Source organism: Vidua macroura, chromosome 2 (genome assembly GCF_024509145.1).
Source record: "Vidua macroura isolate BioBank_ID:100142 chromosome 2, ASM2450914v1, whole genome shotgun sequence".
In the NCBI taxonomy this organism is placed as follows: domain Eukaryota; kingdom Metazoa; phylum Chordata; class Aves; order Passeriformes; family Viduidae; genus Vidua; species Vidua macroura.
The window spans coordinates 90,088,277-90,104,965 of NC_071572.1; the positions used below are offsets into that span (position 1 = coordinate 90,088,277).

Genomic DNA, 16,689 nt, shown 5'->3' on the forward strand with positions numbered 1-16,689 from the left:
TACAAAAAGAAACCCACTAAAACTTCTGCCTTAAAGGAGGATTCAATAACACATAACACATTGTAGATTTTGATTCAGATTTTTAATAAATTCTGCCAGTAGAAGCTTTCAAAGGCAATGATATATCAATAAATAACAGTTAAATTGAGTTCCTGAGAAAGAACCTACCACATGAAAGAATGTCAGATAGATGTAAATAACAAAAAAATGGCATTACTATATAAAAAAGCAGTAATACTGAATCTTACATGAACTGTCACAACACAAGCACTGCATACCTCAGAACATTCCTTTCATACAAATGTAAACAAATACACAATCATTTTTGTTTAGTTTAGGCTGATGAATTCATATGTTGTTGCTTAGATATCTAAACAATGGATAGGATAGGATATGCTAAAACATTAAGTAATAATATGTGGAATAATATATGGAAAAAATAATGAAGCTCCAGATTTAAAAATAAAATAAAGCAAAACACATTAAAGGAGTGTTTTCATCAAATGTTATTAGGTCAATCACTTTAAATAGGACTGTTACACTAATCTGAATTATGGATTCTTGTGTGTGTTTACTTATTTAGTTATATATAATATATATGCAAATATGTATGGCTTAATTATCTTTAGTATTCTGATATCATCTTGAATAATTCTCACTTATACATACAAGAAAAATGCATATTTTAACATAGTTAAAAACTGATATTTCAAAGTATGCCTATAATTTGACAGAAATGAAGGCCTATTGTGCTCCATCACAGCAACATTTTTACCTCTAGACAACGGGACAGAATGACCTACCAACAATGCCAACATTTTCCAACGTCAGTGCCTAAAACACTAGGATCCTAAATGGATACACATGTGGGGTCTGATGTCTGGAAAGCCATGTACCTCCAGGTTCCATAGGTGTCCGTGGAGCTGCAGGCACCCAGTCTCAGCCTCACGGCACCCAGGGCCTTGGCTCATTACAGGAGCCCCGCGCTGGGAGACGCTCTGGTCTGGATGCTGTGCTGCCTCTGCCAGCTGGAGCCACAGCCTCTGTGCTGCTCCCTGCCTGAGCCACAGCCTCTGTGCTGCTCCCTGCCTGAGCCAGCCCCATCCAGGCTCTCCCCACAAATCTGCTCCGTTGTAATGTTCTGGCTGCTGATCCTCGGTGGGGAAACGTGTGTGCCCGTGACATGTGCTTGCTAAAACCATCTATTGCATCAGACCTCAACATCACTACTCAGGTATAACCTTTGCAATCTGTTTTACAAAATTAATATTGGATACAATCATAAGAGGAAACCATCCACACAATACATTATCAACACACGGTTTAAAATGGTCTAATTTTAGACCCTTAGAAAAATGAATCCACAGGACCTGCCTGTGAATGGCAAGAAAAGGCCATTTCAAATAGAAAACCAATGCTCATGCAACATTCTTCACACACTAGACAATGAAATCACACCCAAGTTGCCACTTGCTCACACTTTCTATTACACTCCAATAAGCAGAAGGAAATAAAGCAGCTTTAAGGTTATGTCACAATTTTGAAATGTGGAAAATACATATAATAAACAAAAATCACGGTGTGAATACAATGGCATCAGTAAATTTAGAAAATTAGAGAGCAGTTTTCTTTTTTTCATTTTTCTTCTTTTTTTTCTTTCTTACATTATTGCACAGAGACCTTTCATCACATGTTCTTCAGCTTTATGCATCTTCCTAAATATGAAGTAAGTGCTATGGATAAAATAAAATGTAGAAAAGAAGAACAGCAGCATGATTTGTCAAAGTTAATCCCTATAATTTAGTAGGAAAAAAACCCCTGCTATAAACAAAATATAAGTGCTCTTTATTCATTTAAAAAACAACACTGACAGTTGCAGAAGTCTGTAAGTGTTAATCTGAGTAGGGGGGATGCTGACCTCAAATAAAAATAGGCCAGAAATGACAGACTGCTGGCCTTGCAGATTTTGGTGAAGACCAGGATTTCAAGTGTAATTATCATCAAAGTTATTTACAGTAGAACTGACCTGAACTTTCAAGAGTGCCATCTTTAGGATCTGGCCCTGCAAGCTTCTTTTACTCCCCAGGATGTCTCCAGCCTCAGCTGAAGGTACACAAGTGCTGCAGGATCAGCTCCTAAAGGATCAGTTAAAGGCCCTATTGGATTTGAGATTAGTCTTATCTGGAGTACTCTATACAATAATTTACACATATACAGGCTGACAAGCTCCAGTATGATCTACCACACCTTTGTCTTCTACATCAGACTTCTCAGACTGGCAAACTTCCATTCCAGAAGGTTTGGGATACCTGAACGGATACCCGTTGTCATCAAAGAATCTTCGGAAAGTAAACTCATAAAAAGCATGTTCTGTGTGTTTGCTGTTGGAAGAGGCTAGTGGATCCCAGGTCCTGGTGCTGTCACCACTAGCATCACTCCAAGGACTTTCTTCTTCAACTGGATCAAAATTTGAAGTGTCCATTGGATGGCTGATCTTTGGAACATAGGGAGCTGGCTGCCTACGGATATCGGCAGAGAAGTCCATAGAGTGAAAGAAAGAATGGGCTTTAATATCATCTGCTCCATTTCTTCCAAGCCTGTCCTCAGCAGCACAGCAGAGCTTTGTGATCAGATCAGTTGCCTCAGGGCTCAGCTTGATCTGTGAGGGAATGTGCAGTGTGCTTTCCCAATTTATCACCTGTAGGTAACAAAGGTATTAAGGAACTTCTGATCTGGAAACAGAACTCTCCCAATGGCCAACATGAACTGTACAGGAGTGCATACGTAACGAGTCATCTCACAGTCTGCACAGTTCACAGCTTCAAGAACCCAATTACCAGATTGCATTTCCTGTTAGTAATTACTCTAATGAACCAGAAAAACATTGTTGGCTAGCAGAAAAAAGGGACAATTCCATTTTTAAAAAAGGCAAATTCCTTCCCGAATGCTCCCATAATCAGATTTGAGAAGAGACTCAGTTTACACAAAGGAATTCCTTCTCTTTGTGTCCAAAATGTAAACTAGGAAAAGTGGTCACAAGACAGATCCTTCTAAAAAAGAACCATCATTGCTCAACTTTGAAACACTTATATTGCCAACCACAATTGTCACTGGCATATGAGGTACTAATAGGCACCCTAAGGAATTAAATGGATGAACTTGTGTTTGAGAAATCACAATTCTGGTGAGAAGACTCATAAAACGAATATCCATCTCTACAGCTGGAGAAGTCAGTTCTAGCCTGATATTCAACATCTTCATCTACTGGCAAAGGATCTGTGCTTGCACAGAACTATTTAAAATCAGGCCTTTTTAACCATTACTCCTTTCTTTAGCAAAAAAAAACCGGGAGTAGGTCGGGGAAGGGACGGGTTAAAATTTTGCTACCACAGACTGGAACTTTGCTTCAACTTACCTTCAGCTGGGTTTCTGTGGGTGTAGGAGCCAGGAAAGGAGGCTGTCCCACTAACATCTCAAAGAGGATCACACCAACACTCCACCAGTCACAGAGCTGAGTGTATCCTGAAAGCCAAGTCAAAAGGTTGACCTCCACTAGCCAAGGAGAATGTGTATAGAGCTACTTGCAATTAAGTATTAAAACATACAGCACAAACTTCTGCCTTTTCTCAGACAAAAGGTTTGTGATTTCTTCTTGCTGACCTACTTCTACTGCTGTTTACTTCTAGTAAAGATCTAATCCTATTGTCCTTGAACCTTCCTGAATAAATTCTCAACGAAAGTGAGTCATGAAACTATCATTAAGAAGAATGAAGAAGGGTTTTTTTTATGCCCAGTCCCACAGCTATGCAGCACAAACTGAACCTCAAGTAACAAAAATGTTTACCAACTGATGTCCACCTTAGGTTCAGTGGAGGTGACTCCACGACTTTGAAAAGCTGCTGAAAGACACAGCCTGGCTCTACAGACAGAAGAAAGCCACAGACGACTCTCTGAGCAAGTTACAAGCAAAGGAACAACTTTAATCACTTAATTGCTGTGACAAGACCAATAAGATGTATGTTTAAGATCTGAAATTTAAACACTGATTTCAATGGAATTTGTGTAATCAAATGATGTAGGATCCAATGTGAAATCTCTGTTAGAGAAGATCAGGCAAGAGTTATCTTGCAGACAACTCTCAACACCTAATCTCCTTGCTACAGTGACCATATCAGTTCTGCATGGATAGTCAACAAGTACTGTACAAATTCCCCAAGCTAACCTTTTGAATGTAGGGTGTCCAGAGCAAATTGTGAAAAGCTTTCTGTTGAGTTCCACAGGTTCTGGCTGGGAATATGGAGGACATATTTCCACAAGTTTACATCATCCATGCTGAAAGGGCCCATCTGAATCAGTGATCCAGAACTGTCAGCTGGCTACTCACTGATCTGTGTGAACTTGATAGAGGTCAGAGTTGTACTCCATAAGTCCAGATAATCTGCTTTATACTTGAAAAATATCACTCTTAAAATCATCCAACACATTTATTAGCAGCCTCACTCAAAGGCCTCAGAGTGTGGACATTACCCACACAAAGTATGGCCACCCTCAGTGTCAGTGAAGTGATGCTAAATACTGCAGCATGAGGAGTTCTCCTTAATCTGAGCTAAGTGTTTGTGGCCTTCAGAATGACAATCTTCCAAAGCAGCAAGCTTTTTCAAGGAAAAAGAAAAAAAGTGAAACAGGAGAAAAATACAGGTTTACCTACCTTTACGAAGCAGGACTTCAGGAGCAATGTAATTAGGGGTTCCAACTAACGAGTGGGCCAGACATCTCTGGTGCTGCTTCTTAGCTCTTTGTTCCAATGTCTTCAGCCGATCTCCACATCGACAGTTGGACACATCATCCCAAAGATCACTGGGCTCCATGCTGTCTTGTCTGATATGGCTCCCTTTCAAATGGGAGAGAAAGTTCACATTCATGGTCATAAAACTCGACACACAAAGAGAGAAGTATTTACTCAGGTCCAGAGCCATCTCCTACTCTCACTGAAGAACAGTGTTTTAACTTTAAACCCAAGGTATTTTTATGCCCTCCCATTCACAATAGGTTTTCCATACAAAATGTCCAACAAAATGTGTCTCAGCATAAGGAAGTATAGTTCCATATGGGGGACACGGAACTATGGAGTATACTTAAGTTAGCTACACCAAGTGTTTATGACCTCTTTGCCAACAGACACCAGAACTCAACAGCACATACATATGTATGTGGACTACTCCAAATCTGCGATTAAATCATTTCACCACCAAAAGAGACTCTCCAAACAAGTATAAACTGAAAAATTACTCCTGCTGCGGTGGACAGCCACATTACTGGCAGGGTTTTGAACAGTATTGGAAACAAAAGGACTGGAAACAAGCTAATTGAGTGAGTTAGAGACAGACACGTTATATTGCCATTGACTGTTTGTCCAGTCTCCTGATTTCATGTTTCTGCCAAAAAGTAGGTGCTTGTTTCAAAACAAATAACACAATGCCATCCTAGAAAAAGGGTGAAAATATTACCTTTCTGATAGTATTTTGAATTGTGAGTCCACCTGAATCCAGTACACAGTCCAAAGTCAGTTAGTTTGATATGCCCATCGAGGTCTATCAAAATGTTGTCAGGCTTGATGTCTCGATGAATAAATCCCATTTTGTGCACACTCTCTATGGCCAAAGTGAGCTCTGCAATATAAAATCTAGCCAGACGCTCTGGGAAGACCTCCATCCGAATCAGCAGGCTCATCATATCCCCACCAGGGATGTAGTCCATCACAAAGTACAAATTGTCTTTATCTTGGAAGGAGTAATAGAGTTTAACCACCCACTCATTGTCTGCTTCAGCAAGTATGTCCCTCTCTGCTTTGACGTGAGCCACCTGATTCCGGTTCAGCACATCTTTCTTTCGCAGAGTCTTCATGGCATACAGGGCATGGGTGTCCACTTTGCAGGCCAGGCATACTTCTCCAAATGCACCAATACCCAGAGTCTTGATTTTCACAAACATAGATTTGTCCATTTTGGCCCTTTTAAGTCTGTTGTAATTGGACTCCTTCTGGTAGAGAATTTTTCTCATTTGTTCTTGTTCTGCTTCACAGAGGCCTGCCTTTACAAAGGAAAGCAAACCACAAGAGCTAGTACCGTAATATTCATAGCAAGAGAAAAATAAATGAGCATTCCTAAAACACATTTCTCAGAAAAATTAACCAAGAACCAGAAAAGATATATTCATGAGGGATATACTCTCTTGTCTGTCTGTTGAGGTATTTCTGAAAAAAGGGCAAGCTCACTGTGCCCAAATTTCTCGTCTGAATTTGCAATACCTGAGATTGCTATGCCTGTCTCTTTTGGCTGAACAAGAAGACATGGGGCAATATTGTCAGAGAGAGAATACAACGTAACAAACCTGACCATGGGATTTGGTTTACACCTTTCAAATGTGCACTCTGCCACTGCACTCCACTACGTGTATGTGCACTTAAACCCAGCTTAATTTAAAATGAAACTTAAACCTATGTGCAGCAGTTCACTTTGTTCATGAATGGTTCCTCAGGGCAACTCAGATTAACAGCTCCTACCTTGGGTGCTGTTTGTTTGGTTTTATGTTGTAATTAAAAAGCTGGTTTTGACCTACACATTTCCAAGTGCCTGGGAACCTTCTTTAGAAATTGTGTTTCTTCCTCTGTCATAAACATCCTCCACTCTCAAGGTTTTTAGATCTCCTGAGCATCTGTTCTATAAACTTCTCTTTTTCCCCTCACAAAATATGTACATAAAATACTCAGGTCTGGTCTCCCCTCAGCCACTGCATCCCAGACCCTGGTGCTATTTCCCTCCTAAATGTATTCTTTTCCCTCTGCACCCAAGCTGTAGAACAGCTGGCTTGTCCACCTCCTGTCTCCAGAGAGCCTCCCAGTAACTGCAAGTAACATTTCACAGGGCTGTGGGGAGAAGCCTCCTGGAAAAGAGAGAAGCAGCAGGATGCAACCAGGACTTTCCCCATCTTCCAAGACAGAGCCTGCAGAGTACCATCTCTGCCAACCTCAGTGTCTGGCCCTCTGTTGAGAGCCACTGGTGGCCTCCAACAGCAGAAATCCCTAAGCTAACCCCCAGGCTTCTCTGATAACTCACTTCCTGCAGCATGCTCTTTTCTTTCTGCACATCCCAGTTCCAAAATCCTGAATTAATTGGCATCAACTGAACTACTTTTGATCAGTGCCTGGTGAGAAGGGGCCATTGGGAGGGTAGAGGGGGCTGAACCTGACTGATTAGCAGGCTAGAAACCCAAGGATACATCCACAGGGCTGCTGCTTAGGCTGATTTAATTTCACATCTGTCGTCTAGGTATCTAAAGATGAATGTGGGCAGCCAGACTATGCAATGAGATCCCCACAGTATAAAAATTAAATCTGTATGAATAAAGGATAGGGTAAGTCTACAGAAACTTGCAGAACAGGTAGGATGAAGTTTCAGACTGAAGGAAACAGCCAAATCAAAACAAGGTATGCTGTTTTTGAAATGAAAGATAACTACATCCATCCATAATAAAGGGAATATTTACTTTTTAGAGTAATATAATGAGTGTGGCTCTGTTCTTGCTAATTCTAGAATAATGCAATATTAAAATAGACAAAATCTGTATTTTCAGTCAGTGATAAGGTTTCTAGGGGAAGGAGTTGTTTTTGTTTATACTTTAACTATCTCTGAATGAGGTAAAGCCAAAGAGTCAGAAGAGAAGAACTAGCACAATTAGATGCTGTTATACCTCTCTAGAAATCATTCCCTATCTCAGTCTCAGGAAAATACTCACAAAACTCAAGCAACACAATACAACCTGTACTTGTAGTGAGGACAAACTATTAACTGTCAGTAAAATGCTAATGTTTCAAGAGATTTTCCAAGAATATTCTCTTAATTCTAACTTCAGTAAACAAATGCCTGAGTTTTCTGGTGCAATGTAAGCATCAAATCAATTGAGTCTGGAAACTGACTGTGCTAGGGAAGAATGGGTAGTTAATTATTACCCATTATGCATTAATAACAGCTTTCCTTAGAGCTCATCCTTTAATGCAAAAGTAAACTAGTCATATTCCAGTCATGCCTGGGAAGAAAAAAACATCCTCTTCCACAAACAAAAATTAAAAACGCAACTGCCAGACCAACCATCAGAGCTTGGCAGCTTTCTTTTAAGCACCACTATCGGCTTGGATTTGAGAGCTACAGTTAGGCATGAAGGAAGTTCTATCACTATGCTAAAATGCATCTCCCAGAGACCTGCCTCTAGCTAGAACAAGTTCTGGCAACAGTCCCAAAATCAGTTCAAGCTGGTCCAGTATGGTTACTTGCATGACATTATTACTCACATGTGTTCAACAGACAAACTTTCAGTCAAGTATTACATAGTCATCTGAAAATATGGCACAGTGACTGCCAAGCTGAACCACAGCTTTGGTGAATGGGCAGCAATCATGGGACAGCGAGGAGGAACTAGAGCAAAGACTTTTACAAGAGCTGACAAAGTATTGCCAGAATCATCTCAGCCTCAAGCCTGCATTCTAAGTTCTTATCTATAATATGGGGGGGGGGTGGTTTGCCTCATTTTACTTTTCTGGTATGAAGAAATATCATTTTACAACTCAGATTTTTCAAACAGCCTCCCAGGCCTGCATCCACACTTCTAAGGGGATACAGTCTGCTATAGGGAGGTGTCTGATACCTACTACTTCAGTGGATTCTGCCTTTACATTTTTTTTTTTTTTTTACAAATTAAAAATAGCAATAATCAATTTGACCCTATTAGATTTTATTATAACAAAACAAGAATTACTTTTGCCATTTCTTGCTCCAGTTGTAACCTTCTGTTAATTTTCTGCTGGTAGGTCTTTATGACGTTCTCTACATGTTGCTCCATGTAGAACTTGAAGGCAAAAGGTGAGTAGCTCTTTATTCGGGATTCTCGCTTTTCCTCATCTTTGCCATTTTTTCGCACAGGCACCGGAGACGTCTGAATCTGTTTTTTATCTTTGCTTGGTTTTTCAGCTTTAGTGTTCTTGCTGCTTTTATCATTTCGCTCACTGCTCTCTTCAGCCTTGTTGCTTGTTGAACTGGGGACCACACGCAGAGTCTGCTCCACGCCCTTGCACAAGCAGTTGATATCAAACTGCTCAGAGGTGCCAGGAAGTAACAAATGCTTGGGATAGGGTGGGGGTGGACACCTCAGTTCCTGGTTACCATAATCCACATCGAGCTGGTAGGCATTAGCTGCTCCAGGTGGTGGCACATGCTGCTCCATGATCTCCAAGCCATCCACAGCCGGTGCCTGTGCAGGCAACCATGCAGGGTGGGAAGGTCCCACTGCAGTCTGAGGCTCTGGTCTCATCACCCGCATGCTCTTCACTGGCTGGAGGATATGAGCAGATGTGACTGCCGTGATTGTGTTTGGAGACGTAATGGAAGGATCCGGTTTTACTGGAGGAACCTGTCTCATAGACACTGTTACTTGTGGCTGTTGCTGGTGGTTGTTGAAGGAGTTTGTTCTGCTTGGTACGGTGGCATCAGGTCTGAAGGATACATGTTGCCGTGGAGATGTTTCCATTCCTGGGTTTTGTACAGAATCTCTGCGTGATGGTGTTGCTGCCTGCCACTGCTGAACTTGAGGATTGTTCATGTCATAGAGGTCCATGTTTAGGCTATTTCTAGATGGAGTCAATAGATTTTGTGGTGGACTGTCTGAAAAATCATTAGCAAAGGCTGGACCTCTGGATATAACATGCATTTGATGAGAAGAAGGACTTGTCTGTTTGTGATGAGAATGTGAGATATACAGGCTTGCTGGTGCCTGCTGAAATGCATGACCAGTATTGTTCTGAACAACTGCCCCTTTATTTGGGAGATTGGCATATCCCCCCTCCTGCTGCATCTTGTTTTGGAAGGATGGACTCCGCTGAACACCATATCCCATAGGTTCCCCCTGCACCATCATGTGCTGCCTGCTGTAATGTTGGCTGTTGCAGCCATGGGACGCCTGCAGCTGCAAGGCCTGACTGCTGTGATTAGCCACTGGATAATTAATCACAGAAGACTCCATATTTGCAGGGTATGCTTTCTGCTGATGGCTTGTTGGTGTGCTGTGAGTGCCTACCCCAGAGGGTCGCTGTACAGGAGCAGTCATAGCTGAAGACTGAGAAGTAGAGATTAAATAGTCCATGTATGGCCTTGGAACCTCAGTAAGCATATTTGCACCTTCTGCTCCAAAGCCTGTCCCTTCATAGGCTGCATTACTGATCTGATGGTAGGACGGAAAAGATTCATTTGATCCTTCAAAGCTTGGCCTGCGGGTTACGTTATTTGGCACAATACCCTTTCCTTTATAAAAAGAATACAGAAGAACATTAGGGAACAATTCAGGTGAACCAATTACTTTGTATTACTCATGCATCTATACATACATACACACACACACACACATGCACACTGCTTAGGGAGTATGTGTTTTAAGAACACCTTTCAAAATCTAAATTAAACACTCTGAACATTTAAAGTTATAGGTGCCAAGTATTCCTACTGATAACGAGCTACTGGCTCACAATAATGTTCGTGCCAGGAATCATCCAGGAGTCCTATCAAATAATGAAAATAGAAGCACAAATTCCCTAACTATGAACTCATCAGACTACTTTACAGCCTGTTTCCTAAAGCTGGACCAGTATTAGCAGTTATTGCTCTCAGACAGGAGGAAGCTACAGAGCAGAGTGTTAAGTACAACGGAAGGAAAAAAGCTCCTGGAAGGACTTTCTATAAAACTTGCTATAAACTACTAGGCCATCACATAGTCCATCTTCTGCACGGTGAGCCACCTGCTCACACTTGTTTTCTGTTTACACCTCTCTCTTCCATCATTCTCAAAAATCCCTCTTTCCTTCTGCTTCATTTAAACAAAGGCATCATACAGTTTTTCCTGTATTCCTTCCAATGTGTTGGACACAGAGTACCCCCTCATATTACTCATCTTCCATCTGTTAGGGAGGAAAATCTTTCAGGGTCTCAACATATTAATCTTAGCTTGAAGAATGTGCAAAGACAAGAAAGCAGCATTCCTATAGTGGAAGTGTTAACGGCACTTTTCATCAGTTCTTTGATCTGAGGACAAATTGCAGGTGTATAAAGCACTGGCTGTGCTAAAAAGACAAGGGGAGACTCTGTGCTGTTGTTATGTTTTTGTTCCCCTTCTGCTCCTTTAGCTCTCACAAATCACAGGACTTGGCCCATTTATGCCAAAACCATTTCCTTTTAAAATCCTAACTTCACAAAGCCTGTAAGAATAGCCATACTGAACTAACAGGCTTGAACAGTGCGCTACAAGCTTTTTGCAGTACAGCATGCCCCAGCTGGGCCAGATGTAGCACACCTGAGCACAGCTGCTGACTCCTCACCTTGACACACAAGCCCTGCTGCCTTCGGACACACAGGGACATGCACGGTATTAAAACAGGTTTCTGCACACTGAGGGTGTGCACTACACTAAATGACACCCTCAAAAAGAATGCAATGTTTTGAAATGGAATCAGGTTGGAGAAATAATCAGAGATCTTTAAAGTGAAATCTGTAATTGGCAGCTCTTTCTCCTGTAATAGCACAAGGCCAGAATTACTGAGGCTGTTCTTAAAACACCCCTGACAGCTCATCTGCTGGGACACAGTGAGATGCACTGATGATGTTGTAGCAATCCAAAGCATCCTAAGTGGCTGCTCTGGTCTGGACACGGGAGGCAGCCATAAGACCCATTTGTCATCTCTGTCAGCAGGATTCATGCTGAGCCTTGGGTGCAAGCTGACTTTGCTTTCCCTTATCAGAGGCCAAAAGAAAGTAGCAGCAATAACTGTGTTTCTTTGGGACACATAATTCAGCTGTGCAAATAATCTTGATGTCAAGAGAGGTATGATGTCCGCCTCCTAGATTTATATACGTTCTGGTCCAATGGGGGAATATTTGGATTTGAACAAGAGATTTCTGTTTAAGAAGGTGGACTATGAATGTGTACACAGACAACTCTTTGGAAGCAGGTGGCCTTGCAAAGCCAGGATCACTTCACTGTCTCCTACAAGACTGCTGTGGAACACTGTTGTCCAACACTTCTCCCCAGCGATGACCCTACTTTAAAAACAAGCTTATTGCAAGAAAGAAGAACACAATTAAAAAAAAAAAAAAAAACAAAACCAAAAAAAACCAAACAAACAAAACCAGAAAACAAAAACATGCTCACCTGGTGAGGTTTGCTTAATTACACGTACTATCTGTTCATTTCTAGGATCCAAGTAGCTCATCTTACTGATGTACTCCAGCGCTGCCTCAATACTTCTGCTCCCTGTCTGCTTCAGTGCTCGGACAGCCATCTCCTGTACAAAACAAACCAGAATTGAATCACATTGTGACAAAACCCAAGCATTGGACTGCAAGCTGAAAAGCAGTACGTGTTCTTACATTAGTAGGAGCATTTCAAACACCAGATCACAGCTGCCTGATGCCAAATGGACTCGTATTTTGAAAGCATTTCCATGCCTCACACAAAAAATCATAAGAAAATAACAAAACACAACAATCTACCCAGATTCCAGCAATTAAACAAGTCTCAAATTAAAATGTGTACTTCAAGAGCCCTTAAAACAATCTTTGAATGAGGGATGGAAAAGCCAGCATAGTTTCACATTGGATGAAATGAAATGAAAATTTAGCTGTTAGTATTTGAGACCATGTCTCTTAATCACACCTGAACACAGTAAAAACTTTATCCTTTCACAAATACCACGAAGAAGCTAATTAGGCAGGAGTTGATGTCTGCTCACTAGAGTTCATAGTGAAGAAAAACTGCTCTTTTCAGTACAGCTGGGACATCATCCACTATTTGCTTGGAAAACAACTGGGCATCCCGAACTGAAAGCTACACAGTCAGTCTTTTTAACTGTATTTTATTAACAACCACGGTTAGCAACCCCTGCTCTACTCTACAACTCCTAGCAGTTTGTTTATACTTTTACTTATAGCTCAGGTATATTAAACACCTTTCAATGACTCAAGCACCGCATGGCTGGAAAGCAAAATTCACAAATCCTCATGAGGCTGCACGGTCTTTTCTGAAATGATGGAGAAACTGAAATCCAGAGTTTTAATGTTGAGTTTCATTCACAGAACTTCACCCATCAAAAAGTTGGATACCTACTCAAAAGTAGGTGCTGAGCACCTTTCTGTGATCACCTCCAAAAGGCAATTCATAAAACAGATATAAGAGGAGATAAACCTTGGTGACACGTGATTAGAGAACTAACTTGAACTAAACTCCCAGCTCTTAGATGGCTGAAGCTGAATTAAATGAATGCCCCCACCAAGGATTTGTCTGCAAATGTCAGTATCCTATTCTCTTGCCACTTTACCGCTATTTTTAGGGGAATTCTGTCATCACAACCTGCCCACTGAGCGCTGAATCAGAGGGAGGTCGTGCCTCCCTGGCTTGGCTGCCCGGTCGCAGATGTGGCAGCTGGGTTGGCACTGGTGAACGGCTCTCCCACGGGTCAGTTCTGGGCACTGGCTGGCAGTCGGGAACTCCAGTTGGAGCGAAGGTCAGCTTTGCTGCACTATACACGTCAAATGCCTGCTAATTGTTTACTTAGCAAGGGAGGCCTATCTCAGATGACACCAATTCACACTTAGCACAGAGCCACATGCTGGCACTTGGCATCTTGTTTTGCTTATCTCAGACCCCTCCTACTCTCCCCAAAATGGCAGCAGTTTCTTCATTACTCAGAGGTCCTGCTTGTGGAATAGCTATAGCAAGCTGAATATTCTTCATACAATTTATGACTCATAATTCATAGAAAGGCAATAGTTGGTTTCAAATTTCCTATAGCTGAAACACTTCACTGGCATCAACATATTACCAAGGTCAATTTTAAACCAACAGAAAAATATTATGTATGAAGGAAAGAATTTCCCACAATGTTTTTTCCTTTCTTTTTTTCTTCTTGTGGATACATTTCTAAAGTATTAGCAAATTCACATCCTAGTGCTCACCATTCTCATCATCCAGGGACTCTGGCCTTTACAGCCCTGCTCCACACGGCTGCTAACATACTCTGTCCCATTTACAGCAGCTGGATCTAGCCTTAGGTCACAAGTCTTAGTTTCCTAAATTAAATGTTCTCTATAAGCACATTTGAGCTGGTTTGGATGTTGGGTAACAATAGTATTAATAATTAATAAAACAGCCCACAAGGTCCATTTCTCCCTCTGATCTGTCCTGGCTGCATATAATTCCAAGGGGTTAAAATAGGAGAAATGTTATCACCAGCATATTGATATAATCTCTGAAAGCATACTGTAAATTTCTCCTCTTTTGCCATTGCCTGTGTCTGAAAAGCAAGAGTAAAAACAACACTCATCTTCCTGAAGCTGCATGTTCTACCTTCAGCACAGTTTAGGGGACTCATATTTAAACTGCAGTGGGAATAATATGAGGGAACAGGCACAATACATTCCACTGAGCACAGCTAGATAACCTAAGAGGCCAGCAAGAGCTTGGGACCAGCAGGTGTGGCAGTGGCAACCTCACCCTTGCAAGCCCCCAGTGCAACAGCAGCTCTGTGCTCCAGTTCCCCACTTCTCATCTTTCACTAGGTCAGCTCCCACCCTCCAAAGGGTTTTTCCTCATTACACACCCTGTTTGCTCAGCATTTACATTACTGTTGGAAAAAATGAAGTAAGCTTTTTTGTGGTTCAAAAGAACACCTGTGATTTTCCTGTACAGCATCCCATAGCTCGGGCCCTTTACCTTGTAACTCTCATGAGACACCAATATCCCGAGTTTCTGATACTTATGCAGAAAAATCTCACATCATCTACAAACAAACGGAGAGTAACCAAAACAAAACAAAACAAAACACCAAAAAAAACCCCCCAAAAAACCAAACCAAACCAAAACAAACAAACAAACAAACAAAAACCCACCAAAAACCCACATACAAAAGGAAAAAGATTTTCCTCAGAGGCAGATCACAGATAATCACAATTCTCCACCCAGGAGACAAATCCCTCTGGGGGCATGTGATACTCAAGGACAGTGAAGGGGCAGTGTTGCAGCTGGCATTTATCCTCCTCTGCATCATTCTTCCTATTGCCACTGTCCATACCCACAGCTCTCTTCTCTCTGGCAGTCACCTGAAAGAGCTCCATTACCTCCAGCACCTTTTCCTTAGGGACAGAAGATATGCTGATGTGTGGCTGAGGATCACAGAGAGTGTGCTCTGCCTGAGGTGGCTGCTGGCTCCTGAGGCACGGTGGCCTTCTCCTTTCTATGTGCAATACAGTGATGAGCTCTGCCGAGCAAGGGAGCATGGCTGGCATGAGGCACCAAAGGGCTGGTCTCCAGGAGCCTGCTGAAGGGGAAGTTGGCTCCCTGCAGGCAGCTGGGGCTGGGGCCTGGGCTGCATTTGCCAGAAATAAATATAAGGACTGTTTTGAAGTTGAGGAAGAAGGGCAGAAGATGGATTAAACAATTACACTCGTTGGAGAGCAAATGCTTAAATGAGATGGAGGGTGTTTGTGAGAAGCAGCAGAATGGCTCAAAAAGGAGGGAAATCGATGCCAAAATCTTGCAAATCAATACACAGACAGTAGAAGGGCTGAGGAAATGAGGACAGACACTGGGCAAGGATAAAAGTGCCCAGCTACAGTGACACGGATGGAGCTGTCTTGATTTTACACCACTCTTACCTTTGTAAGTAAGATTTTACACACACTCACCTTCGTAAGTACCCTTTAGAAAGAGAAGGGGAAAAAAAGGAACCAGAAATGAGCCTGAGGAAAAAAAGCCACTTGCAACTGCAGCCAACTCCAAAACACTCAAGTAGGCACAGGATCAAATCCATCTTCCACTGAGGTCAACAAAGATTTCCATTAACTGCAAGGTACACTGCACTGGGCCCTCTGCTTCAGATTGTTTCCTTTTCACGAGGCCAAGCGCTGTCAGCCGCAGTACGGGTTGAGAAACTTGGCTGCTGGCTGTGCTCTGCTGCCCCACAGCAGCTGCCAGGCCCACGGAGAAACACCAGCCACTGGCAGTGTGCACAGAAACCACAAGAGAACAGAGCGCTCCCAGCCCCAACTCATTCTCTGTATTCCCTTTGGAGGATTCAAACATCTCTCTGTGCAGGGCTTTTATGCACCTTTTTGCTTCCAGACATCACTAACTATTGATGAAAAAATCAACCAGAAAAAGTAAAGGCAAAGAGCTACAGGGGGAAAAATGCACATTTACAATTAACTCTAACAAAGCTGTAATTAATTTAACAGTTGCAATATTAAAATGAGATTTCAGTGGTCAGCTATGGTTGTGGACAGATCTAATGGAAAACCAAAGTCAGGCCATGAACCACAAAATGGACTAAGGAAACTGCAGTATCCCAAATTTGTGGACCCAAATAAAAAATCGGGAGGGTGGAGTTTCCCAGCTAATTCCTACAGTGGGCTACCTAAACCTGACTGTTGCGTGGTCCACATGCTCTGTTATTTCCCCAGTCTTGCACTGGTAGATGGCAGCCTTCCAACAGATTTCAAGATTTTGCTAGAAGGAAGGCCACCTATGAGCTCTGATGCTCAATAGGAGAAATCTTTGTTTGATGGTAAACAGATATTTGGATGTGTGCACATAAAGACT

General features: G+C 42.0%; 1 protein-coding gene across 4 annotated transcripts in view; it reads right to left on the reverse strand.

Annotated features, from left to right (window-relative positions):
* Nucleotides 1-259: 259 nt before the first annotated feature.
* The window catches only part of LATS2 (large tumor suppressor kinase 2), a 49,030-nt gene continuing 32,600 nt past the window's right edge, over nt 260-16,689 (reverse strand). For 3 of the 4 annotated variants that reach the window (XM_053970939.1, XM_053970937.1, XM_053970936.1), the window contains 7 exons: nt 12,247-12,379; nt 8,812-10,349; nt 5,508-6,090; nt 4,709-4,891; nt 3,416-3,522; nt 2,248-2,698; nt 260-2,135 (listed from right to left, as the gene is read on the reverse strand). In XM_053970939.1, coding sequence (XP_053826914.1) covers nt 2,050-2,135; nt 2,248-2,698; nt 3,416-3,522; nt 4,709-4,891; nt 5,508-6,090; nt 8,812-10,349; nt 12,247-12,376 — 3,078 coding nt within the window. In that variant the 5' untranslated portion in view covers nt 12,377-12,379 and the 3' untranslated portion in view covers nt 260-2,049. Of the gene's footprint in view, nt 2,699-3,415; nt 3,523-4,708; nt 4,892-5,507; nt 6,091-8,811; nt 10,350-12,246; nt 12,380-16,689 lie in introns of all 4 variants that reach the window. The other variant, XM_053970938.1, reaches the window with a different exon arrangement.